The 27,197-nt window shown below is 49.0% G+C and overlaps 1 protein-coding gene across 9 annotated transcripts in view; it reads left to right on the plus strand.

Moving 5' to 3' along the window:
* nav2a (neuron navigator 2a) overlaps window positions 1–27,197 on the plus strand; it is a 200,949-nt gene that overhangs the window by 91,198 nt on the left and 82,554 nt on the right. For 3 of the 9 annotated variants that reach the window (XM_035628015.2, XM_035628017.2, XM_035628019.2), the window contains exon 1: window positions 5,858–6,513. The exons of 2 other annotated variants lie outside the window; for them this stretch is intronic. In XM_035628015.2, coding sequence (XP_035483908.2) covers window positions 6,286–6,513 — 228 coding nt within the window. In that variant the 5' untranslated portion in view covers window positions 5,858–6,285. Of the gene's footprint in view, window positions 1–5,856; window positions 6,514–16,211; window positions 16,278–22,673; window positions 22,817–27,197 lie in introns of those variants that run through there. 4 more of the 9 variants (XM_035628018.2, XM_035628016.2, XM_035628023.2 and 1 more) reach the window with 4 other exon arrangements.

The following is a 27,197-nucleotide window of genomic DNA, read 5'->3' on the forward strand; positions in this document are numbered from 1 at the left end:
TCCATATCTGGGTCGGCAGCCACATAATAAAAAAAATAAGTGTAATAGTGAGGCATGCTAAAAGGAATAACCGGAGGGTGGCCATGACTTTTGGAGAACTCCTCAATCATTCCTGGGAATTTTATGAGATTTCTATCAAATATGCTTACTAAGAACTTGGCGAAATATGTGTTAGATAAAACTCTTGAAGTGGTCAAACCTGTAGATTTACCCCTGAAACAAAAAGTCAAAAACTTCACATAATCCGCACTAAACTAGTGAGAATGGAACTAAGTGGAGTTCATTACTCCGCTGAGGCCCAATAATCCTGCACCTGATGGTCAAGGTCTTTACGTGGAAACGTAGAAGAAGAAGGAGAGGAAGTGGTCGGAGAGCCTAAAATGATTTATTTGTCATAAAACAAAAAAAACAAAAGTCCTGCAAAATTTGCCCCTTAATCTGCGTCCGTTCCACCAAGTTCAGTGGAAATCGGTTCAGTCGTTTTTGCGTAATCCTGCCAAAAAATGACCCCCCCCCCCCCCCCAAAAAAAAAACATTCACGAGAGAAAACATAACGTCATTGGTGGAGGTAATAATTCCATGGGCCAACTTTCCAACATAGTGTTTCCCCTACCATTGAATTGAGGGGGTGCCCCGCCCCTCCGATGGGAGCCACCGCCACCCCGAAAAGTAAATTCATCAATTAATCAATTATTATTGTTATTATTATTATAAATTTCTTTGTCATAAAGTCATTCATGGTCATTTATGGTCAATTTCCATATGTTCCTTATTCCTCATTCCTGTTTAAAAGATTGTGGATGGAACGTGATTTGTGAAACCATACCCCCCCCCCCCCCCCACCAGTGAACCTAGGGGAAACACTGCAACAGACCAACACATGGATTCATCACTGCCTTGGCAGCGATGCTGTGAAGATTTGCACCAGGAGGCTTCGTTCACACAGACACAAGCGGCAGTGTTATGAAAAAAAAAAATAGAAAAAGAATTTTGCAGTGACACAGCAGTGTCGCCCGACCGTTCTCTGTTCCTGGTAGATTAGTTGTGTTTTTTTAAATGTCGCCTGTCAAGGCCAGAACATGTGATCACTGCTCCTGTGAGCTGTAAAATCCCGTTGTGTAGTAATGTAACTCGAACCTCACTGAGCTGTGAATTCATATCGGTGCAGCTTCCCGCCCAGACGTCCATGAAGTCCGTATGACGGCCGCATCCTCGCAGATCTCCTAATGTCTGCGGACGTTAATCTCCGCGGCCAGCATCCGCCCCACGCGACCGCGTGCTACTGTCCAGATGAAATACAGTACAAACAGTTATCACTGTCAATACGGCCCATCTACAGCCAAGCGCCCGGCTCTATTATTAGACGGCCGTGGACTGTCATCAGGTATCTTCAAAACGCTGCTCCATAAATCACAAGCCCCCCCCCCCCCCCCCCCCCCGTCCCCCTCCCGTCCCCGTCCTGCTCTGTGAAGTGCTGCGCTCTGATCTGTCTGGGACATGTTTACACGTCACAGAGGGTAGCAGGGAAATAAGGAAAGTTTCCCTTGTTATGTTAAGCTCTTCTCCCCCCCACCCCCACCCCCCACCCCCTTTTTTTATTCTTTCCATTTTCTAAATCGCAGAATGACGTCTGAGGTCAGCGGGCGGGAGTCTGTGTGTTTTCCTTTGCGCGGCGGTCGTGTTCGTAACGTCGGGATGCAGCGCGAGTGCTTCTAGTCCGGGAGGCTGTCGCCCTTTTTTTAACTCTTCAGTCAGATGTTTATGATAAAATGGAAAATCTGGGACCTGCAAGTCAGTGGAATATCCACAAATGTATGAATGAAAAGAATTAGATTCCGGGCACACACTGTATATACTCTATTCAGGCCTATTTGTGTTGTATTAATGCCATTTAATGACGTCATTATGATGCAATTTATATATGGGGACAAATTATTAGTTCATATAAATAAGATGTAGATTGTGTCTCTGATCTAATGTCCTTGTCTGACTCGATAGTGACGTCAGATTCTTACCATATGATCATGAATTATATTTTGATCTGTATAGGTCCTGTCTATGGTTTAATAGGATGCAGAGATACCTTTTTATTATTTTTCAAATATATGCATGACATCATTTTCTGACCTCTACATTGTGACTTTTTCATGACGCCACATATGCAAATGACATCGTATGGTTGGGAATAATTTTGACATTGAGTTTAAGATTGTCCACCAAGTTTGGTGAAAATCCATCCATGCAGTGATACAACATTTAAAACAGAAAGAAAAACTCATGAGCAGTTTTAAAATGATTGAGTAGTATCTCTCTTCGTCACACACACACACACACACACACAGCACGACCACACAAAATCATAATCAGATATTAGCATTTACATAATTTAGGATTAATGTAACAGGATTAAGATTTACATACTAAACTCATCCGCTCCTGGATTAGATCATCGCTCTTATAAAGTGCATGTTAAAAGTGTGTGTGCGGGCATGCGCGCGTGTGTGTGTACGCGCGTTACATCCATCTGTACTTACTCTAATCTCCTCTGATTGGCCGCAGGATGAACTGAGATGATCTTTTCTGAATTTGAAGCAGAACACTGAGAAGAGTCGGCCCATAATTCCGAGCTTTACCGTTTCTCGTCAACGCTGTTGAGTTTTGTGTTGGTTTTGGATTGTGGCCTGATGGTCAGATGCTTCCTTAATATGTTTCCGCTGTCATTTCAAAAGAACAAACTTTTCAGTGTAAATGACGAGTTAGGATGGAGATTTCTGTCGATTCTCCGTCTTTCAGCCTCCAGCAGGTCATCATCACACCATATATCATGAATACTGGTGATTTCACTGCCACCATGCGACTGACGTTTCTGATTTGAAGTCAAAGATCTCAACAATCATTTTTTTAAAAACAGCTAGTTTGATAATCGATTACCCGTTTATGGTTCATTTCTTAAAAAATGATCCAAACATTCCCTTGTTCCAGATTTCCAAATCTAAGGATGTAGATTTTCTTTCTACTTACGTTATTGGAAGTCTCAATATCTTGAGATTTGAAGACGTCAGCTTGGGATACAGTATACATTATACATGTTTTCATGTCATTTAAGTTTTTATTTGTTTTTAACGTATAACCATTTATACAAATATAAAATGCCCACAACAAAATACACATACAGAAAAATTAAGAATAAAAAATAAATATTTTTTTTTAAAAATTGGACACATATGTTACACGTTTATACCTACATGGCATGTCCATAGGAATTTTTAAGACACATCACCTTTAATGTAGCCCAGAAATTGTTGCCATATTTGGCTAGTCTTGGCTTGGGTATTGTCCAGTCTGGCAATCATATTTTCAAAGGCAGCAGTCTCAGTCATAAGTTTGAACCATTCTGATATTTCTCTTCCAATGACTTAAACCTTTTGTGACACTTTAAGCAAAACATTGAAATCAGTTGATAAGAAATTGATGAGTTCATTATGATGTCCGTGGCTTTCAGAGTACAATGAGCTACTGGCGCTCGCACGTTGTTTGGTCTGTTAGGAGCTGACTCCTAACAGACCAAACCACTGTTGTGTTGGAGTTTTCATTCTCGGTGTGATTAATAAATGGCGTCGACCCAGACGAGCAAAAGGAAGTGAATTCCCCCGAGGTTCGTTGAGCGTCCGGTGTCAACGAGTCCAAAAAGGTTTTCAAATCTCATCTTAGTTTGAGGGAGTTTACAAATCTTGATTTATGTACACACGGGAATTTGAATTCCTCAATTCACGTATATGATGGAAGAGGCGAGGAGAAAATGCAGAGCCTGCTCTCTCCCCCGTTTTACTTTCTCTTTTTTTTTTTGAGGGTTCTGCGGCATAATTTGAGCCAATGCCTTGGCAGCGTGCGCCGAGCCTGCTGGGAGTCGGGTCTGATCTGACACGAGGCCACTAATTGGCCGTCCTCCTGTTCAAAAAACGGAGGAGAAGCTTCGTGAGTCAGAGGAGGGAGAGAATACAGCGAGTCTATTAATACACCATTTTCACTGTCGGCCCCTGTAATATACACTGTACTTCATGAGAATTGTGAAGCAGCGATTGAAGGATGACGCACTGATTCGGCCCGATACTGCGAGTGAAAGATAGAAAATATTGGTATTATATATATTGCTCTCAGTATTTTACTATCTGGAAGGTGAAATGGAATGTGTGGCTACTTTGGCTCATGAATCATACTCATTTCTTTTGAACTGTACATGAGATAAGATATGATAATCCTTCATTCGTCGCTCAATGGGGACTTTTGTTATCACAGCCGCAAAAATAATCATCAAACTTGAAATATCAACAGCAACAAGAAACAAGTCACCGCAGTCTTTCCAGGTCAATTGTGGCTATTTATCCTCTTTTCAAACCTCTCCAGTGGATTTAACTGTCATTCTCCGTGATTAGTCAGTCAAAATCTAATAATGAACAAGTAGACATGCAACATAAACCTAAGGAAATATAAAAGAATGAGAAATATAGAATGTGAAAAAGTGTTGACAGTTAAAATAACGCCTGAGTGAATCAGTATTGCGCCGAAAGCCTGGTTGACATCTTTCCCGCTCAATTTTTAAATAATGCTTCCATCTTTATTCTTCCATCCATCACGCGTTGAAATTCTTTTTCTTAATTTTTGCACATTGAAAACAATGTCCGGAGTCTCGCCGGTGACTCTGTGATGCTGCGTTCAGGCACAGTGGGTCTTTGAGATAGCGGTTTGACCTTTCCCACGTCAACCACGCCAGCTTAGCATGTTAGCTGATCGCCAATGTGGCTAACATTCCCTGAATTTGCAGCAGACACGAGGTACGGCTGAGGCCGATGGGAGCGTTGTCACGGAGGATTTGCAGGAGGGTCATTGTGGCCGTTGATGGCGGCGCTGCATGCGCCGAGGAAACACCGCCGCGCCCAGGGCTCCTACTCCTCCACAGGGACACGCTGCGTCTTCGCCACAGTTTCGCGGCGATTCTTCGGTAATTGTTGGGACATTTCACTGCAGACAAACAAAGCGTCGACGTGTTACGTGGAGCAATAAAGAGGAGACGACGGAGGAACGTTCCAGAGGATCGATGTGGTTCATCCTCTGGGGAACATGAAAACAGCAAGTGGAGTGAAATGGTGAACTGATCCGACACTGCAAATCCCTGAAGTCAGACCACAAGAAATAAAATACCTACTCAACAAAACACCTTTGTCAACAAACTCTTCAAATCCTGAATTAATCCATTTTTGCATCGCTTGAAGAATATTGTTGCTTTTATTGCTCGTGGGATTCGAGTCAAACTCCCCTCAAATGAAATCATCCTTCAGAACTGACCTACCTTCAGTAATTCATAGGTGAAATGAAATACCTTCACATGATTGGGTTATTTTATATATATATATATATATATATATATATATATATATATATATATATATATATATATATATATATGAAAAGAAATGAATACAGAGAGAGAGAGAGAGAGAGAGAGAGAGAGAGAGAGAGAGGGAGGGAGAGCGAGAGAGGGGCAGGCTGCAGGAGCATACTGAGTCCATGTGTTGGGCTTTTCTCCACACTGATCTAAGCCACACCTGCTGCTGCTGCTGCTGCTGCTGCTGCTCACCACGACTTCCACCAGGCAGCGAGGAGGCAGCGCTGCGTGTTCCTGCCTCTGCAGTCACAGGCTGAGCAGACGCCGGAGCCGACGGTCGCCCTTGTCGCCGCGCTGCTGCCTTTTCCCATTCTTCTTTCTCTCTCCCCCCGCCCCCCCTCTCCTCCATCTCTCGGTCTCTGCTCGACGGAGCTCGGCCTCTCCTCCTCCTCCTCCTCCTCCTCCTCCTCCTCGTCTCATCCCGGAGCGGCGGTGTAATTAACGAGGCTCCGGGGGAGAGACGCTGCTCCGCGGGGTCCTACAGGACCGCTGCCAATGCATCGCAAGGAGGACACACTCGCTCCGCCGCGAGGCAACTGGGGATTCCTCTGAGTGCGAAGTGGGATTTTTTTTTAATTTTCCCTTTGCCGGACTTTGCAGCGTGGATTTTTTCCTCAGTTTCCCCAGCCGGACAATTTTTTGGGGGTATTTTTGGACAGGAAATGAGGCGCTGAATCCACCTGGCGCCCGGGGAGCGACTGCGTGTTGGGCAGACGCACACGGGTGCCCGGTCAGGTGCGCGGCCGCATGCGCGCGTCGCTTCCGCCCGGCAGCAGGCAGACTCCCGCCTCAGCGTGACGGGCCGGGGAGCGCGCGGCCACCGGGCAGCCGGGGGGGAGAAGATGCCCGCCATCCTGGTGGCCTCCAAGATGAAGTCGGGACTCCCCAAACCCAAACCGGTGCACAGTGCCCTGCCCATCCCCCAGACCCCCGCCCGGCCGGCGGCCCTGTCTCTATCCCTGCCCCCGGCGCCCCTCAAGACCCACGTCCCCTCGCCGGGCCAGCAGCAGGTGGGCCCGGGACCCCCGGGGAGAAAGGCGTCGGGCTCGGAGGCCGGAGCAAACACTCAGGTAGACTCCTCCGACTGTACCCGCTGTAGGTCCGTGCTGTCAGGGTTCTGTCGCTTCTTGTGGCGCAGGCTCTTACAGCAGCTATAACATGTTTGGCATCAGGGTCCATTTTTAATACTTCGTCGACATGAATTACAATAATATTGTTGTGTATTTTATTGTAGGTCATTGGTGGCTTCAGTTGTTCGTCCCACAATGGTGTGAAGGCTGTTTGAAGGGTTTATTAGACAAGAATTAGATCAAGAAAAAAATAATAATAATTCTGCAAGTTTTGGCATCTAGTCTCGGCATGAAAAGTCACTTTTATCATTTCGCGCTGCGTCAGGACGCCTGCACCCTTCTGTGAATCAACACACAGGATATCATATCACGTCTCTGACGTCTCTGCGGCTCAGTTTTATCGCAACGGAAACACAAATTCCGCGAGTTCCCGGAAGGAGCCGGCGCCTCTGCCGTGCGTCTCTCTGCCGTCCAGGACGGCCGGCGTATCGCGGGGGGATATATCACGGTGCCTGTTTCCCTTTTTGTTTTCCCCCCCTCCGTCTTGTGTTTGTGAAATATTGGCCGCGCTTAGCAACATCGCGCAAAGGGCTGCGGTGGCGAGAGAGGGGGGGGATAGTTTCAGCGCCATGTAAGGCAGCGAGGGGGAAGGAGGGCGAGCCAGCCAGCAAGTGCACGCTCGGCAGCCTGTCTCCGCAGCGAGCGGGACTCGGAGCCACCGGGGGCGTCCGGCAGGCGTGGTGGGCGATCGCCTGAGGAGGAGACAAGGGGGGAGGCCGCTGCTGGTGTCGTTTGTTTTAGTGGCTAATCACGTTTTCTCGCTGACCTACTTCCCTCGACTTTCTCTCTCTCTCTCTCTCTCTCTCTCTCCCTCCTCTCTGTCTGCCCCCGTTCCCCTCTCCCGCTCTCCATCCCCGTGGTGCTGATGAGGCGGCCGCCGGGTTGACCCTTGACCTTCCTGGCCAGCTGCAGCGAATATCACATGTCGTGTTCGCGGACCGGTCCAGGCCCGGCGGCGTGTGGCCGCACGTCGGCGTTTAGACCGAAGCCGAGTTTCTGTTTTGCATGTGTGTTTTACGCGCTGCTCTGTCAATCCATCTGAAAACAGACGATATGTTTTTAAGCAATGTGAGCGACGCATTGGGCTGCGATACATAACTAATGTGATTTTTTTTTTTTTTGCGACATTGAAAGGAGCAGATTCGATTCTTTTTGTGGAAAGAAAAAAGGGGCACGTGTTCACTCGAGTCGGCGTCAAAGAGTTTGGGCGTTCAACAAAAGATTTATTTGTGCTCATCTTCTTGCCGACATTCAGAAACAGTCGTGTACTACAGTGCAGTACATCTGCATCTGACTCCCAAGGATCACAGTTTTTCTTATGATAATGACAAAACTTAACTTGCATGTTATTATACATATATTTCATTCAGGCAGATGAAAAATGGATGCAAGAAGGTTTTTTTCCAAGGTGAGCGTCCTTCTCTCTGGAGCTGCACAAAGAGAAATCCATCGCTGGAGAGGCGGAGAGACAGGTTCCACCTGCCACAGCAGCAAATAGATCTCAGTCCTGTACTGTCACGTCGGAGGAGCGGCCCGAGGGCCGAGGCATTTCTCAACCAGGGAAACTCGCGCTCTACATCTTGTTCCGATTGTCCTCACACCGAGAGGGTAATCCCTTGAAATGTACAGTAAAATCTGTCTAAGCCCCTGAACGCATCACGGGTGACCGCCGAGAGCCGCACACGGTGCGAGTTATCCGGGGGGATTAGCCGAGTCACAGCAGAGTGTGTCCGAGGCCTCTCGCCGCTCACGGACGTCCAGCTGGACGGTCCAGACGGCGCTGAACTCACAAACATGTTGTGTACACCTGTAAAAAAAAAGAAAAAAAGGGGTTAATCCATAATGCAACGAGAGCAGCAGGAGGAGGAGACAGAGAGAGAGAAGAGGACAGGTGTGTGTGTGTGTGTGTGTGTGTGTGTGTGTGTGTGTGTGCCTGTGTGTGCCGTTACCCCTATAGAGTGAAGCTTTGTACAGATGCTCTACTGCCCTCTAGTGGCTGGCTTTTGCCCTACACCTAATTCCATTCACAAACATCAGCCGAACTCTGTGTGTGTGTGTGTGTGTGTGTGTGTGTGTGTGTGTGTGTGTGTGTGTGTGTGTGTGTGTGTGTGTGTGTGTGTGTGTGCGCGTGTGGTTGTGTGTGTGTGTGTGTGTGTGTGTGTGTGTGTGTGTGTGTGTGTGTGTGCGTGCGTGCGTGCGTGCGTGCGTGCGTGTTCCAGTCATTCAAGGCCACCGTCTTTGCTGCTTTATTCATCTTTAATGCCTCGTTGTTTCCCTCGCCCACCTTCTCTCTCTCTCTCCCTTTCTCTCCCACATTCTCTCCTCTCACTCTTTCATCCCCCCCCTCTCTCTCTCTGTCTCTCTCTCATCCCTCTTTGTAATCCATGCGTTCACGTTCAGCGCTGCCAGCTCGTTCTTTTCGTAGCCGCAGCTTTGTAAACCCTCAAACCCCTCAAACCCAGAATCTCTGATTCTGCCACGTTCGCAGCGGGAGACCCTGAAAAATAAATTCTGATGCTTTGTGCGGTGCGCATAGACCTTTTTTCTTGAGGAACACACACACACACACACACATGGTCTCACATGCTCACTCACAAATGGGCAGGGAGCCACACAGAGAGATTTGTCCGTGGGCCAGTGTGATAAGGAGCTGGTATCTTAATAAGTATCTTTCCAGATAAAGGCCTAAGTCGGCGCTCAGCGTAAAGACCGACTTTATTATCCTCATTATGAAAACTCATCTGGGCCTCGGAGCTGAATCACAAACACACACTCGGCTGATATTTATCCAAGATGATCCGTCTTGTAAATATCCAGAGCTCAGACGAGAGGAACCGTTTGGATGTTAAATCACCACTGTGTGACATCGCCGACGCTCAGCTCCATTAATTCATCTCTCCCGTTTCTCCGAGATGTGTAATTGCCCAAAGATTATGATTCCCCCCCCTCATTTGAATTATTTAGATTGGTTCGTAATTTCATTGCTGGGGACTTGGTTTGACCGTATGGACCACGTACCCAGTGTGAAGTGTGTGGACTCGTGTAATCATCACGGACTCATCATGGATAATTAAATGGCCCTTAATGGCAAAACTATTGATCGACGGAGGCGAGTGATCAGACTGATGAATAAGTTGGCTGGAAACCAGGCAGGAAATCCGGGAATGACGTCTGTTTGTTTGTTTTCATCCTGGCCATTCATTCATGAGGACTGCAATTCCCCTTTATTATTGGATGTGAATGAATATCTAAGCCTCATGTTGCTAACTTCACACATTAACTCTGATATTTGTGCTGTCCCGCCGTCGGCCAAGTCCGTCCCCGGGGACTACTCAAGTGTTCCCCCAACAAAGCTCCGTAGACCAAGTCGTCAATTTTCCACGAAAAACCTCGTCCCGACGTCCAAGTGAATCATGAAATAATGAAATCAAGGCCTGTACGTACCGTTATACAGTAAGTGTCGTTTGTCTTTCACCACTAGTTCGAAGATCACAATGACAAGTTAAAGTCGTTTATTTCAGCTTCGAGTGACATTTGCTGAGATGATTAGTCGATTTTAGAGCACGACCGATATGGATTTTTAGGGGGCCGATGCCGATATCGATATTAGGGAGTACAAGATTTCCGATACGATACATCGGTCGATGAATGTATATTTTTAATCTGTCAATAATTCTGTCAAGATTTCATTATCAAACCTTTATGACAAAGAAATGTAATTGAGACTTGATATTTGAGTTGAACCCTAAACTTTATTATAAATAACTATAAATAAATAAATAAAAAACACAAATACAACCATATATATATATATATATATATATATATATATATATATCGACCGATATTATCGTCAAACCCATAATATCGGTCGAGCTCTAGTCGATTGCATCAGTTGGTAACAATCCTGATAAAGAATAAATCTGCAGGTTTTGGCTTCTCTCCGTTTTATGTTATGGATTTATTATTGTTGCGTCCGCCGAGGAGGTTATGCTTTCCTTGTCGTTTGTTCTCTTCTTTTTTTTCTGTCTGTCAGAAGGATTAAACTCCTGAACTGATTACCATAAAAACTGTGTGGAGAGGTCTGGCGTGACCCAAAGGAAGATTCTGTAAAATGTTGTTGATTTATTTTCGGGACGTTGCGCTTGGCGGAGGTTTGCGCTCTCTTCTAGTTTTTCATATTTTTATACTGTTGGTTGAACGCAGGCGTCTTGAATCCTGGGGACGTGCAGTTTCATACTTTCTCGGACATTTTCTAATAAAATAGTATTTTTTGAAGAGATTGCTTGGTAATGACAACAACCTTTGGTTTGAGCCCCTCATGCGTTCCCACCATCATCAAGATCAGATGTTTTTTTTAATCCCAATCTGGAAAAAAAAGCAAGGGGCACTTCAACATCCAGCTCCCTGCGCGACGCAAGTCAAACTATTGAGTGACGGTGCCGAGAGCCTCTCACCTCCTCCTCCTCCTCCTCCTCCTCAAACATCCTGTGAAAGACAATAAGGACTTTTTCTTTTTCTTTTTCTTTTTTATGGCTTTTCCATTCAGTCTGCAGAAGACCTCTCAGCAGGTGAGAGTGAAAGGCAGAGCACCGTCGTGCTGCATTGGGTTGCTAATGCCCTCCTGCCCATCCAGAGCAGGACAGATTGACGAGGGGGGGGCTTCTGGGCCTGGGACGCTATATTGCCTCTCTCTTTCAAATTACCATGACAAAAGGACCACACGTGGACATATGTCACCTCAGGAGGTGCTGCGAGTTAAAGCCAGATTTAATGGACGTGTTTTAGCCATCCATCGTGGGGAGAGCTCATTGTTGGGCGGTTTTAACAGACTGCGAGGGTTCTGCACAAGAGAGCGACGGGGCTGAAAGGCCGGCGTCTCGCTGGGCCGGCGAGGGATCCCCGCGTGCTGATGATTTTTTTTTTTTTTTTTTGATTTTTTAATCATAAAACGAAACGTTTTTCAGCTGCAAATAATTGAGAAACCGAAGAAATTTTGAATATTTTTGTCGTTATTTGTTTTTCCTTAACTTGTATCTTCTCTCGAGATACCTTTTTTTTTTTTTTGGCTTAAACCCAAGTTTTTTTTTTTAATGATGTCCATGATCACATGGAGCAGTCGGCTGCGTTCGTAATGACCTCACCTCTGTCTAATGTGTCTCGATCAGATTTCCACTTCCTGTGCAGTTGTCCCCTCGCCTTCCTGCGTGAGGTCATGGCTGGGGGACATAACCATATTAATTAAGTCCGGGGCATCTGCCTCTCCTGAGTCAACATCCTTCCATCGATCTCCTCCTCCTCGGTTTCCCTCCTTCTCCACTTTCCTCGCGTCAGTTTGTCGCAGGGAGCCCGTCGGGCGCAGACAAGCTGGCCTTTGTGAGCGGCGGCCCCCGGGACATCGGCGCGGCACCGGCCGTCGGGCTGTAACGCAATCAGCTCCATCTCTGTCTGGAGACGGGGAGGCAGGCGGCGTGGAAAGCCGAAGGACAGAGAGAGAGAGAGAGAGAGAGAGAGAGAGAGGGGGCCAGGAGGTAGAGGTCAGCGAGGCTGAAGTCACCCTCCCCAGGGTCCCCGTGCCCGGGGTCACCCAGGGCCCATAGTCACCCAGGGATCATGGACGGGCTGGATAACTTGTGTGGGGCCAGCGGAGAGCTGACCGTGTCTCCTGGTCCGGACAGTTTGGATACCAAACAAACCTAGCAACAAGCCCATCACCAAACACCCGCTTATTCCAGCAGTTCCCCGATAAGCCAATCATGTGTGTGTGTGTGTGTGTGTGTGTATGATGGTCTTGGTCCTTTGTGGAGTTTGCCTACGCGTGCAGTTTTGGATACCTGGCTGATCTCAGGTCTGCCTTTGGGTCCTGGCCTGTGCGACACTATGTGGTTTTCTGTTGAGGTACGCGTGGGCCCAACCTGCCTTGGGTCACCAGTCCGGGCTGCGGGTCGCGATGATGCGGGGCAATGGTTTCTAGGCACAGGTTGGGCCCTTTAACACCAGTCAGTCATGGTTCTCGCCGACCATGTCCATTCCCTTGTGGACACAAGGTACAATCTTCCCATGGCGGCCTCCTGCACGATAACGCGCCGCCCCCCCCCCCCCCCCCCCCCCCCCCCCCCCCGCGCCTGTCACCAGATCTGAATCCAATAGAATTTCCTTTGGGGATGTGGTCGAACAGGAGATCGGCGGCGTGAATAATCAGCTGACAAATCTTCAGACATGATCTGATTCCTCATCCTGTCAACACGGAGCAGAATCCTCCTCTGGAATATAAGAACCCAGACTGTTTTCGGAGCGGAGGGATGGACGGTCTTTCCTCATGGTGCTCCGTGAGCGTATGATGATCTGTTGTCATGAAATCAAATCTTTACAAAATGATTCTTTATTCCCAACTACAGCAGATAAGGGCTGTCATTTTTCAAAGGATGTCATAGCTTCTGTTACATGTTGAGAGTCTCCGTTTCCTCCCAGGCTTCACCGCTGGTGTCTGGTGCCCGGTCTCGTGGCCTCGCGTGAACACACAAGCGGAGCGGTCCGAGGGTCGGGCAGGTTGTAGAACAACGCCCAGGGTTTAACGGAGCGTCCGAGAAGAGAGAAACCAAAGTTTCTCTCTTCTTGTAGATGGTCTGTAGCTGAGACACAGTTATCCCAATGCTTTTCAATAACTGCTGTGAACATGGACTTCTATCACCCGGTTGGATTCAGCCATGGGGCTGTGTTCATTCTTGGGTTTTACTGTCTGCGCTGTCGGGGAGTGGATTTTCACAATCTCACCATTCAACTGTGTTCTCGTGCAGCTTCAGGGAGTTTCCCCACGCGTGTTATAGTCCTCTGATTTCAACCTGGATAGAATCACAGTGTGTGTGTGTGTGTGTGCGCGTGTGCGTGCGTGCGTGCGTGCGTGCGTGTGTTTGTAGTTCTGCATGTCTGCGCTCGCTCAGTTGACACAGTCGTTCTCCATTATCTTCCCTGATAAGTGTTGAATCCCAAAACGGGGCAATAAATCTGCCATTCGTGACACTGCTCACACTAAAGTCTCTCCATCTCCCACACACACACACACAACACAATGCATACAAGACACACCTCATTAATCATAATAATAATAATAATAATAATAATACGAATAAATAAATCATATCTCGCCACCTGAAGAATGAAATCGGCGCAGGATGGAAAACCTCTCAAAAAAAGTTTCAATTTTAGGGGGATTACATGCTTCTCTGTATTTCAAAAAACTAAATATTAAAGCTAAATATTAACACAACGCATAAAGTAATAAATAGGAAAAAGCTCAAATATGTTGCCTGCGACGCGTTGCGTCTTTCCTGTGCATGAGGACATGGCCGTGGTTCAGTTTCACCAGTGAGGGGGTCGCAGCTGTGGTCACCAGGCCCAGATGGCGTCCCGGCAGTCAGAGTGTTCGAATCACTTTCATAATTAGATACCAGATAACGTCAATGACATTTTTCCGTTCCTCCCGGCAGGTCGAACTGCAGGTCGACTCGACAAAAAACATAGAAGCAAGAAAAATGAATAGATGAATAATGAATCGGAGATTAGAAATATTGACGGTAACCTTTCATAGACGCTGTGGGGATGTGGGGAAAACCAGATGAGCTCTTACTTGACTGTGCAGAATTTCATATTCATGTTCATGTCATCGGAGCAGTTGGTGACATCTTTCACTACAGACCGCGTGGAACAGCTTCAACAGTGCGTTTAACACATTTTGACACTCAATACAAAACCCACAATTTCTCTTGTCCTCGTCTCTTTGCCCCCAGCGATGTGACCCCCCCCCTCACTTTCACCCAGACGGGAACAGCCAGGCAGCGGGGACATCCCAACCCTGCCTCCTCCCACCTCCCATCCCTCCCATCACCCCCAATCTTTCCTCCCCAGCCCTCGAGAGCCTGGGGGTGTGCCTCCAGATATTCACCAGATCACGTCTTAGATTTTTGTCCGGTTCTTTTTACTTTGTGACCAAACAGCTGCACGGCTCGTGTCGATCCCGTTCGCCTCAGCTCTTCTCGCTGGGCGAGTAACCGCCAGTTATCTGTTTGACATTATCTGTGTTCAGTATCTCAGCCGCTTCGACTTACATTATTACTATTTGTCAAATTTCCTCTCTGCCGCTCTCTCAGCACGTCGCGTAGAAAGAAATTGCGCACACTTTGTTCACGATGAATGTCAGCTGCAAAAGCGTCCGGGTTTTTTTTTTTATTTCTGTTTTACACAAACTGGAAACATGATAAAATGCATAATGAAGCCGCTGCAGAGCAGCTGCACACGTTACGTCCCTGGTGTATTTTAGTACTTGGCAGCGGGAGAGAAGCAAAACAGACCTTTTTTTTTTTATTCCTCCCAGGTCGGTTTTCTTTACACACTCTTCACTTTAGTACATGTTCTCTGTAGTATTGTTGTTTCATGAAGCTTGGAGCAGTTTTTTGTGTGTGTTCCGCCTCCTGGATGTGATCAGGCCTCCGCCCCCCCCCCCCCCCCCCCCCTCTTTTTGTGGGAATTCTCTGTAAATCTTGGGCCTTTCCCAAAATTCAAATTCGGCTTGTAATTTGTGGTCGCTGGTGGGGTGTGTGTGTGTTTGTGTGTGTGTGTGTATTTATGTTTGTGTGTGTGTGTGTGTTGGGGGGTTGGAACGCGCTCAAACGGAGGACATCCTGTGCATTGGACTCTCTTAGGTTATGAACCCACTGTACACACACACACACACACAAGCAGCTGCTGCAGTGTGATGTGGGTGACGGCTGATCAGAGGCCGGACTGTCGGGCTCTGGTTTTGGGGGAAAATAAAGCGAGGCTTTTTTTAACAACAAGACGGCAGAGGAGTCGGTTGAAAGAAATAATAAACAGCAGAGAGACGGTTAGTGCCGAGCGGCTGTGGCCTCGGAGCTCGACTCTGCCCTCGGCCTCGCCGCTGTTGTCGCGGCCGCGCTCATCGTCCCCCATTCTTCCTCACTGTTTTGTTTGTCATGGAGGCCATGGGGGGGGGGGGGCGGTAAACCACCGGAGGAGGGGTGGTATGGGAGGTTAAGAGGTCTGTCCCTTTTTCCTCTCTGTCTATCTCCTCCCCGTATGGCCGACGGTCCATTGAAGAGCAAATAGCATAATGTGTTGCCGTGGGCCGGGGGGGAGGAGGAGGAGGAGGAGGAGGGGGGGGGGTGGGGGGGGGGGAGCACTTCTCTTTCTCAGTGCGTTTGGTTTGGCTTGCCTCTCCGGGCGGCGGCGGGAAGGTTTTGCGGAGCTCCTCTTTTCTCCCTCCTCCGTGGTCCACATGTGGGAGGAGAGAAGCTGGAGGCGCTGAGCTCGCCCACCCCCCTCAGACGCACACACACACACACACACACACACACACACACACACCAGAGACCTGCCGGGGCTCGAGCGAGCAGCAGCTCTGGATCCGCCTGGTGCTCGTTCAGGACCCTTTTTTCTTCAAACCTGCTCGAACTCTTCTCTTTGGATTTCTGTATCCCGTTGCAGCTCTGTTGGGTCTGTAGCCTCGCGCGGTCCGATGGCTCACATCTGGGCCCGGCTGGCCAAGCGCCGGCAGTCCTCCTCCTCCTCCTCCTCCTCCTCCTCCTCCTCCGCGTGAGGCAGGTGTCTCTGAGGAAAAGGAAGCTGCGGGAGGCAACATGAGCTTGATGCTGTGCCGCTGGGAGCAGAACAATTTCAACATGAAGCTGGTAGGTGTGAAAACTTTGCGGGGTCATCTCGGGACCCGACACCAGGGGGCAGTAATTCAGAAACGGTTGCATTTCAGGCTGTTTGCTCTTCTGTTGTGCGCATCTTTCTCCGGCGACGCTGCAGCTTCGGGACACGTCCCCCCTTCGGGTTACGTTTTTTTTTATTCCCCCTGCGTGTTTGCGTATCGGCGCTCGTGTCGTGGGCTCGACGGCCTCGCGGCGACGCTGGTGTGGGATTGCACACGCGCTACGGATTAGTGGCGCTCACCTTACCATCGGCAGAAAGTGCCGAGGGCGCGCGTCATCACCTGACACCAGCCTCACCTTCACCTCCGCACGGGAAGTTGAAATTCCGCTGAGCGAAGGACCTGGACCAGGGGTTCCCGCTTGTGATTTCCACTTTCAAGCATTTATAAGAAGAAGGGGAAATCCGGCTGCGCCCCCGACACACACTCTTTGGTGATGTGCTGCGCCACAAAGAGGCTGAATATTCAACAGGATCTGGGACACTGTGATAATGGCACAGCGGCGGTCAGGTGCAGAGGCCATGTGGTGCCAACAAATGCAGAAGAAGAAAAAAAAGATCTTTTTGTGATAGCTGGCGTATGTGATACAAGCAGGAAGCAGTAGATTTAATAAAAGTCATTTTTGTATAATGAGCACCCTGTGGAGTTTACACATATCGCAGGCGGACGACACACACACACACACACACACACACACACACACAGTCCCTCTCTCTCTCTCTCTCTCTCTCTCTCTCTCTCTCTCTCTCTCTCTCTCTTTCTTTCAGTGTCGCTTCTTATCTGGATCTGCTGTGAGCCCAGAGAGGAAGGGGAGATGGAAGCCGAGGAGGTTATTACCAGTCTGGAGATGAGCGAGATAAGGAGGCCAGTTTAATTACACACCGCTAACCTCCACACGGCGTGACTGACAGGAGGCCGCTGGGCCACAGGGTCAGCGTGTGTGTGTGTGTGTGTGTGTGTGTGTGTGTGTGTGTGTGTGTGTGTGTGTGTGTGTGTGTGTGTGTGTGTGTGTGTGTGTGTGTGTGTGTGTGTGTGTGTGTGTGTGTGTGTGTGTGTGTGTGAGTGTGTGCGTGCGTGCGTGTGTTTGTCAAAGGGATTGCAGGCATGCACACTTGAACACACACTCCCAGGAATTAAATTGACCTTCCTTTTTTTTTAATAATTATTATGAAGTGAAGTCGATTTCCTCTCTGTTCTAATACGAGTCTATTGATTATTCGATTGTCACCGTCCTTATGTCAGCGCGTGACCTGTACGATGGCATAAATCAAAATGCATTGAATTGCGGCTTTGAATCCCGGTCAGAGGCCTGCCCGTGTGCACAGAGCAGAGAGAAGAACGAATGGAACTGTGGTCGTTTTTATTCAATTTCTGTAGATGTCAGTCATACTGCAACGTTGTTTCCAGACACAAACTCCAAAATTTGCTCCCTGACATTTTCCAGTTGTTGCCGTTCTCCGACGATCTCCTGACGACCGCTGCAGGAGCTTTTCTGTGTCAGACGTGTTCACTTCACAACAGCGGGAACATTCTGCGGCGTCTGGGTAGAACATGCCGGAGGACGGACATGACGATGATTCCACGCATTCCAAGAGCAGAGTTTTTGTCTGCAGTCGCCGACGCGCCCACTCGCTCGCCGCGAGTCTTTCCGGAGATGTTCCCGCCGTGTTTTCACGCGGACTCACTCGGACGTTTTCCGGAAATCGTTGGTGGGGGACTGGCCGGAAAAGTTCCGGACAATATCCATATTGTCTGTAACAGTTCAATCTCAACCATCCAGGCGGTACGACACTTTGAGGAAAGTGGAGTTTTTGTAGCGTTTAGAAATCGAATCCAGGGAGTTAGACACCAGTTCGGTCGTGGGACCTCGCAGCCATGATAATAATAATAATATATTTGATTTATAAAGCCATTTTCATGTACCCAAAGCGCCGATGATGTCACGGTCACATGCATCTCAGTCTTTAACGCTCCCAAACTTTTGGAATGCGACCTGGACGTGCGACAAATATCTTTCTGTCTTCGAAAAATTGCAGCAGAATTCGTGAGGTGCGTATGATCCTTTAGCCGGCGCCCCCTGCTGGGTGCATTTCGAATTGATTGTGAAAGTCCGTGTGCATTTAGTCGCTGAGTTTTGGATCTCACGGCTGCATGTGACGCTGCATCATGTTGACAACCCACTTTATCTTGAGGTCACATAACAGGGCGCGCAGACCACCACTGGCTCTGTGCGACACCCTGAGAGGGAGGAGCTGGTTTTGAAGGACCAGCTGCCTCGAGGATTTTCTCTGCAGGGGAAAATCAGACTCGGATTCTCCTGTCGCTGCATATGGCTCCTCCACTCATGCAGCGCGGCAAACGAGCACTTGAATGACACTGACGCGCCCTCGTGTGCATCGGGCGCCGAGTCGCCGGCGTCTTCGTCCCCGGTCGGATTCTGCTGCTCGGCCTTTTTTTTTCAACCCAGAGCGCCGATTTATTCTCGTGCTCTGGATTTAACGTTTCTGAATGTTTGGGTTTTGGGTTTTCACGCCGTCGGGGGGGGGGGGGTAGTTGGCGTTTTCTTTGAAAACCGCGGCTACTGGGCGCGAATGCTCAGTCATCGGGTCATGGATGGACGTGCTCCATCTTTTTCCCCACCCGGCCAAGTCGCTCTGTCCCCCGCCGCCTCGCGCCCTTCATGTGCCAAGCGCAGAGACACGAGGGCTCGTTTAGAGCGAGCCTGTTTCGGCTCTCTGCGGGCTGCAGCCACTTGAGAGGCTTGCGCGTGTGTGTGTGTGTGTGTGTGTGTGTGTGTGTGTGTGTGTGTGTGTGTGTGTGTGTGTGTGTGTGTGTGTGTGTGTGTGTGTGTGTGTGTGTGTGTGTGTGTGTGTGTGTGTGTGTGTGTGGTTGAGTGTGTGTGTGTGTGTGTGTGTGTGTGTGTGTGTGTGTGTGTGTGTGTGTGTGTGTGTGTGTGTGTGTGTGTGTGTGTGTGAGCGAGCGCGCGCGCGCTACAGAGAACAGAGGGGTGGGAAAGTAGCCTCCCGGGGCCCCCGCAGACCAAAAAGCCATGCGTGGTGCGTCCTGCTGGGGGCCCCCCGGGACATGAAGGAGCAGCAGCAGCAGCTCCAGCTGCAGCGGTGACGGGGAGGAGAGAGAGCAGACAAGAGAAGGCCAATGTTTTGCTTGCAGCTCCACGTGGTGGCTGCATGAAAAAAAAAAGGGGGGGGAGGGGGGGATGGCAAAAATTGGAAAGATGAAATGAGATTAGAAATAAATCCAAACAGGGGAATGGACAAACAGAACTGACACTGTGGATGAGTCCTTTGCTTTAGTATCTTTGAATATCCTTCAGAGCTGCAACCAAGGATTATTTTCATTTTCATTATTTTCTGGATTAATCGATTCGTTGTTCATTGTTGGTTCATAAAATGGTGAAAAATGACGATCGTGTTTCCCCAAAACCCACAAGACGATGTGTTGTTCTGTCCACACGCCAAGGATGTGCAGTTCTCTGTCACAGAGGAGCAAAGAGACCAGAACATATTCACACGTCAGAAGCTGGAATCAGAGAACTTTGGCCTTTTTTCTTTTCTTCATAAAATCTACTTGATCGATTATCAACATAGTTGCCGGTGAATTCAGTAGTCCACTACTCACCGATTAACTGACGCAGCTCACATCGTTTTTTATCAGACAGTAATCGTATATAGGAAAGAGGAGATGCTGGAATCACTGAGCCACCGGGATGCTCGAGCTCCGACCACGTCAGGGCCATTGTGTCTGGCGCAAACTCTTTTGATAAGTGTGAGAGACTTAATCACCCATCTCACCTATGTATGTCCCACTCGCTCTCTCCTCCTCGCATCCTTCTGTTGGGTTATTGTGTGTGTGTGTGTGTGTGTGTGTGTGTGTGTGTGTGTGTGTGTGTGTGTGTGTGTGTGTGTGTGTGTGTGTGTGTGTGTGTGTGTGTGTGTGTCCCACAGTCCATCCATCATTCTCCCACCAGCCATCTGCTAGCTGGGCCGACCGGGTCAGAGGGGGTGTGGTGCCACATGTCCCCCTCAGCCCTGCTGCTGCTGAATCCTCAATCGATGAGAGCGGGTCACAGACAAGAATATATATATATTTATATATATATATATATATATATATTTTTTTTTTTACTCATGGCGTATGTGCTCCGGAGGTACAGTATGTCGTGAAGACTTGCCCTCCCTCAGGAAACGACAGCAAGCGCGGTGCTAAAGTTTTGCAGAATTTATCCCATACATGGGAGAAATCATTTCACAACTTCACCACAGAGACTAAAAAATATTTCCACTTTTTTACCCAAATGTGTTTCGATGGGAAGTCCGTTGAAACTGTTGTTTCCAAAGCAGGTTTATTAGGTCGTGTGCGCGGGCAAGTTTGGCAAGCACGCATGTATGAAAGAAAGTTACGCCTATTTTTAATCCAGGACCTTTCAGCAAAGGCCCACCGCAAAGGCCCACCACTGCCCCCGTGGTTGCCCCCGTGGTTCCTCCTCTGATCGCCCCCTTTTCATTTTCAAGTTGTATGATTTACATATTTGCTTTCATGGTGAATTTCCTTTGGTGGAGCCGCAGGTGAAGCGTGGGCTTGTACTGTGCAGCACCTGGGCAGGTGTGCATTTACGTGTGTGTGTGTGTGTGTGTGTGCGTGAAGATGGATCAGCGTAATCCTGATGTTAGCAAATCCCTTTTTTTGCCGGTTTAAGTTAAATCACCTGACGACAGACGAGGATTGCTCGCTTCAAAAAGTATTACAGTGCTGCGAGGGAGATCTGAGGCCTCACCTGTGAACTCAGTGTTTCATCTTCGTCGGGGTGTGTGTGTGTGTGCGTGCCGTACTGTAATGCAGCACCAGGTGTGTTGCAGGAAGTAGAAGACACAACGGCGTTTTGTCCGTCAGCGGTAGAAACGCCGTCACACGCCCGGAAAGACATCCATCACATCGAGTCCATCTCAGGACGACTAAAAGCTGCGGGGCGACCACGTGAACTGGAAAACTTCTTTTCTCTCTCTCTTCTCTTTCTTTTCTTTCTTTTATGCATTGTGCTCTCTCTCTCTTTGTCTGGTTGCCTGGTAACCACATATCATGCTGGAACCAACGCGGCACGCGACACAGTCCGGCTGAGGGAATATGAAGTAATACCATCATGGCTCCAGCTGCCTCACAGAGACACTCCGAGGATTAGTGGTGTAGATAATTGATGGATGGATGGATGGATGGATGGGTGGATGGATGGATGGACGGATGGACGGATGGATGGGTGGATGGATGGATGGATGGGTGGATGGATGGATGGATGGATGGGTGGATGGGTGGATGGATGGATGGGTGGATGGGTGGATGGATGGATGGGTGGATGGGTGGATGGGTGGATGGATGGATGGATGGATGGGTGGGTGGATGGATGGGTGGATGGATGGGTGGATGGATGGATGGATGGATGGATGGAAGGATGGATGGAGTGTACCACCCAACAGGTGGACAACATGTGCTCAGAGCCGTTGTTCCCTGATGTGAGGCGCGACAAAGAGCGGCGCATCATCGCGGCGGAAAAAAAATGGCCGCCACACCTTGAAGGAAGTATAGGCAATCTAGCATTGTTGATGTGTTTCATGAACTCCTCTATGGCAGTAACGGAGACAAGAAAAAGCTCTGACATCTGTGGAAGACGCCGGCCTGTGAAAAGCTTATCCAATCGGGGTTTTTTTGTCCTTCGTGGATTAAATGATTCGAATCGATTGGAGGGCATACCGGCCTGTCAACATGACTACCTGCCCTCCCATCCCCATAGGCAGGGAGACATGTTGGAGCTCAGTGTTTCCCCTCATCAGTATCACGTTTGGTGCTTTCTTCGCTGTTAATGAGCCATGGATGGATTCCTCCAGTCGACTCGTCGGACATGTCGTGAAGGGAGGTTCGAGGGAACGGCCTCGGACAGATGAGAGATCTCGGAGAGAGAGTTCTACTTTTGCATCGCAGACCAAACCCTTAACGTCAAGTGCATCAGTTGTCTGCTGTCTGTTTCTTTACACTTGTCAAATATGTATTCGAAAACAAGAAAAACAAACTTGCTGAAGCACAGAGGGCCCAACAAAAACAAGAAGGTTGTGTGACTGTCTCTCTACCAGACGCATGAAGAAGGAACTGAGTCAGGTTGGTTGACTCAGACACGGTGAATGACAACAAGAGAGAGAGAGAGAGAGGGAGGGAGGGAGAGAGAGAGAGAGAGGGAGGGGAGGGGGCGAGTTCAAACAGTGTCAGAATGTCTGAGGCTTCACTAAGAAGGAGAGAGACAGAGAGAGGGAAGAGACGAGCGAAGCGTGTCCTGAAACACGGAGCTGTCGGGGCCGGGGAGTCGTCAAAAAGCGGGTTGGGGTCAGCGTTAGTGTCTTTTCATGGACGGTCGTCGGCCGTCTTCATCGAGGGGACATGGCGGAGTACGGCGGCCTCGGGGTGCCGGCCAGGAGCTACAGCCGCTTCTCCTGCCGAGACTACAAGATGGTAAGAGGTGCGACACCCACCACCCGTCGACGCACTCCGGAGGGGTTGGTTTTTATATTGACCTTGAAAGCGGCGTCTTGTCTTTTGTAAAAGTCGAAAACCCGACGGCGACTCTGACGCGGTCCACGGTGAAGACAGAGACCGCGGACTGGCCTCCGGAGGGAAAGGTCAGGCTGAAAATAGAAAAATGTCAGACGGCCTGTCCGTCGGGTCTCCAGGAGCAGCCAGGAATTATTTTAGACGCAGGTAACGGACCCCGACGAGTTCTCACCGGACGTGTCCAACGCGCTCGGGGGGCGAAGGGGCCTTCGTCTCGGGCCGGCTCCTGCGCCCGCCGTTTCAAAGGTAGAGTTCCCTTTGAAACGGGGGGGGGGGGGACAGCCCTCTGTTATCAGCGTCTTCTGTGGACGCAGCGCTCGGTTCGGTTCCATTACCCGAATTGCAGCGAGCGCCGCCGAGAGTCCTGGCTCCCCATGAAAGCTTCTCGTGAGAGATAGCACTTTGCGGCGGCTCCGGCCCCCGCCGCGTTCCCTTTGTGGTCCTCGCTGGCGTCGGTAGATTCTGGCTCCTGATGGCGTGTGTTTCTCACTGAGCCCTGAACGTAATGAGGGCTAATAGTCCTGAGGTTATCGACGTAATTGCTGCTGGAAAGGGCCCCGCGCCGCCGCCGCACGCGAGAGCTGCGCTGCGATTGGACAGGCCTGAGGCGCTGTCGCCGCCGGTGTGGGATTCTCGTGCGCGGACTTCAACGGGAAAGACTAAATGGTCCCTCCTCTGTTCACACGCGTCTAAATCTGGCTACACACAGGATGGAATAAAAATGCAATTTCATCATCCCGAGGCCAAAAACAGACGGTTCTGTTTCCTGTTTCAACTTATCCACGTACCTCAGTCGTGACGCGGAGCGGCTGCTCTCTCGGGTCATTTCTGTGATTGTACTAATATTGGGAACTAGAGCAGTTGGTGTCGGCTGTGGCTCAGGTGGGGGAGTCGGTCGCCCACTAACCCGAAGGTCGGCGGTTCGATCCCGGCTTCACCTTGCCCGCATGCCGTTGTGTCCTTGGGCGAGAAGTGGGCTTTGTAAATTTACCATTTACTGCCGGACAAAAACAGTTCTTACAGGTTTCTTTCCAAAGCATTTTGCCAAAAACGTAATAATGTTTTTGTATTAATTAAGAAAAAAAAAAGAGAAAAAGGTGGCAAAGAACACCAAAACATAATCATCTTTAAAATCCTGTTTATCATCGTCGTTTGACGTGGTCAGTCCTAGCACGTCGAACTGACAATAACAGCACATTAAATATTACTTTTACGGCCATTAAATATTGACTGTACTGTTTCTATGGAACTGCCTCTATGGTTGATTCTGTTTCTACTTGACTCTATATCTAATACCAGTGTGTTCCACTGTGCCTTGCATCTGTGTGTGCAGCCAATCAGCTCCTTAAACACAATAGATTAAACGGCTGTAGTTGTCCGGAGGGGCCCGGGGACCAGTTCTTCAAAGACCGCGAGAAAGGCTCACTGTCGCCGCGGTTACAAGGAGCGGGATCTGTGCATTTGAGTGAGTGTGGTGATTTGAAGCTGGAACGCAGATGGCCGCAGATTTGGGAGGATTTTGCAAACAAATGAAGGTTTGCAAAAGTAAACTTAACTTAAAAAAAAAGAAAAGCGTCACCCAACAACAATGATGCTTTTACATCCGTCAGCCGCAGCAGCGTTTGCTCAGTGAGGCAGGTTCTGCACTCGACAAGTCGGTGACAGTACAAACAGCACACGGAGATAAAAGAGCAAAGTGACACGGAGTGGCTGCTGCAGCTGAGCGACAGTTTGACACACACACACACACACACACACACACACACATAAAAATCACAACCAAACACAAAGGGCACATCTGCTCCGCACCTCCGTCATGACACGTCGTGACATCTGCAGCTGAGCCGCCGCGGAAAAACACAGAAGACTCACTTTCTTGCTCTCCCCTCCCTCCCTCCCGCCCTCCCTCCCTCCCTCCCTCCACCGAAGGCCACGCTCCCGACGCCCCGGCTGCCCTTGCCCCCATGACCTGTGTGTGTGTGTGTGTGTGTGTGCACGTGTGCGTGCGCGTGTGTGCGTCATGCACAGCAGCCCCGGTGACTCAGCGAGGCCCAGGCGGCGGGGACGCTGGATGTGAAGCAGATTTCGCAGTCACGCGCACACGAGATGCAGGCAGCTGGCCGAATGAGCGACTCGCACGATGCTCGTCGAGAAGCTTTGAAGAAACTGAGTCTCCGTCATTAACTCTGCCACCGTGCATCTGGACATCAGGCTTTTTGACGCTGCGTGCGCACGGTCAGCTGTTTACAGAGTTGCACAGGCTCATCCAACTGTGCAGGGAACATGCAGACCCTCGTGTTGCGGTCCACTCAAACTGATGAATGAGCTTCATCTTATGGTCTAATAGATTAGACAAGAACCGTCTAACTTGTCCAAATACTTCTGCAAACCTTGACTCGACAGGCCACACGTGACATTTTCTTTGGTACAGTAAAAGCACTCAGAAATGAACTCTAAGTTCCTTTTAATTTACTTAATTAGTTCAGTTCCTGATTTAGTGACGATATGAATCCGCGCGTTGTTTAGAACCCGGCGGAGTTTCCTGTTTAATATGCGGAGTGGTTCCCTCGGCTGCACAGAGACGGGGCCGCGGTTAGTGACGACTGCACGTTGAGTCAATATGGAGTCAATACTCCCCAGAGACCACACCGCTTATTAAAACGTCTCTCACATCAGAACAGTTATCTGCGTCTCATCCTCCCCCCCCCCCACTTGACCTTTCGTTAATTCTTTCTTCCCTTCAGCTCGTCAAGTCTCTTTCAGATCAAAGAAGCTCCAATAAATCGGCGGTTAAACGCACATGATTCAGATTATTACATTCTTTGTTGTTGTTTTTGAGGACTTTTGATTATTAACTTGGCCCTTTGCATCTGCAACTGATGTAACATTTGGTCCGTGGTGGGATGGAACCCAATAATGGCGATTTATCATTGTGGTCACGAGTGATTAATTCCTTTACGTCCACATTTTGCATCCACATATTGGGCAACTTGCTGTCGCTTAGTTGTGCTCCCCTCAAGTCAGTCACATCTTGTTGTGACTTTTAAGCCACTTGTGTGAAATATGTCATAAGATTTAATTTTCCCCAACTTGAAATTGTTGTTAAAGCTTCGTCCATTCAGATTTGTGGCCACCAGGTGGCGAAAGGACCCAGCGCTGACACGTTGCGTCTTTATAAGGTGGTTATGATTAATTAACATATCCAATAGAAACAGAGCAGCAAACATATATCATCACGTAGTGGCGCTTCTCTTTATCTGACGAATGCAAGTCCAGTTATTTACTCTCCTTTACTTCTCAGTTTTGGTCTCCACCAACTTCTGAGAAAAGAATCTGGCTCTCCCGATGCTCGAAGTTTGACTTTCTTCACCAGCCAACAGTCAGTTCACTGTTCGGTGCAGGACTTCCATGTGGCAGCGCAGCGCAGCGCAGCGCAGCGCAGCGCTTGTTTTCTCGGAACAGCTACCTATCTGCCCTACAACCAAAACAATGAGCTAAAAGACGCTAAAGAGGAGGTGGTAGTTGTGTGCTGCCGGTGAGGCCTTCCAGAGACTTCCTGGGAAAGGGTTTGTGCAGGTGTCGAAAGATCTCCTCAGCTCCGTCCAAAGTCGACGTACAAGATGGTAAGAATGTCATTTGTAGACGTCTGGAATATGTTTTGGAGTTATTTGTGAGACATGTTGGTCTCGGTGTTTTTTCTCTGTCTGTGATTGAGAGCTGCAGTGAGACTGGTGGGACTGATTGTGCACTTCTTTTAGTACTTAGCACGTTTTTACTCAATTAGTGTACTCAAGTACAAGTTCCCGCTTCACGTACAGTAGTTGTTTCTATTCTATGTTACTTCATCCTTGAGAGTTTTGAAAAGTTACATTTTCAGCTCTTTAACGTGGCCTGCCGTGACTTGCCCCCTTCTCCTTGTCTTTCCTCTCACAGTCCCCCCAGGCCGTGTTTACACCCTCCCCCCCCCCCCCATGTCCCCACCTCTTTGACTGACAGCTACCCGTTTCAACTCATTTTTAATTACACCCCAACCCCTCAATTTACCTGCCCCGAAACTACATCAAAGAGTTCCTTCACACACACACACACACACACACACACACACACACACACACAAAAGCTCCTCCACAGTGAGACTTCCTGTTCTCCGCGAACAGCCGAGTGTGAGAACTGAGAGTCTAATCCTGGGATTTTGTCGAACACTCCCGTGCGCCACTCAAGGCCGCGCGGTTTGGTGATCCGAGCCTCTGGCCCCCCGAGGCTTCTTTGCGTGTGTTTCCCC

The sequence above is a fragment of the Scophthalmus maximus genome, chromosome 4 (genome assembly GCF_022379125.1).
Source record: "Scophthalmus maximus strain ysfricsl-2021 chromosome 4, ASM2237912v1, whole genome shotgun sequence".
In the NCBI taxonomy this organism is placed as follows: Eukaryota; Metazoa; Chordata; class Actinopteri; order Pleuronectiformes; family Scophthalmidae; genus Scophthalmus; species Scophthalmus maximus.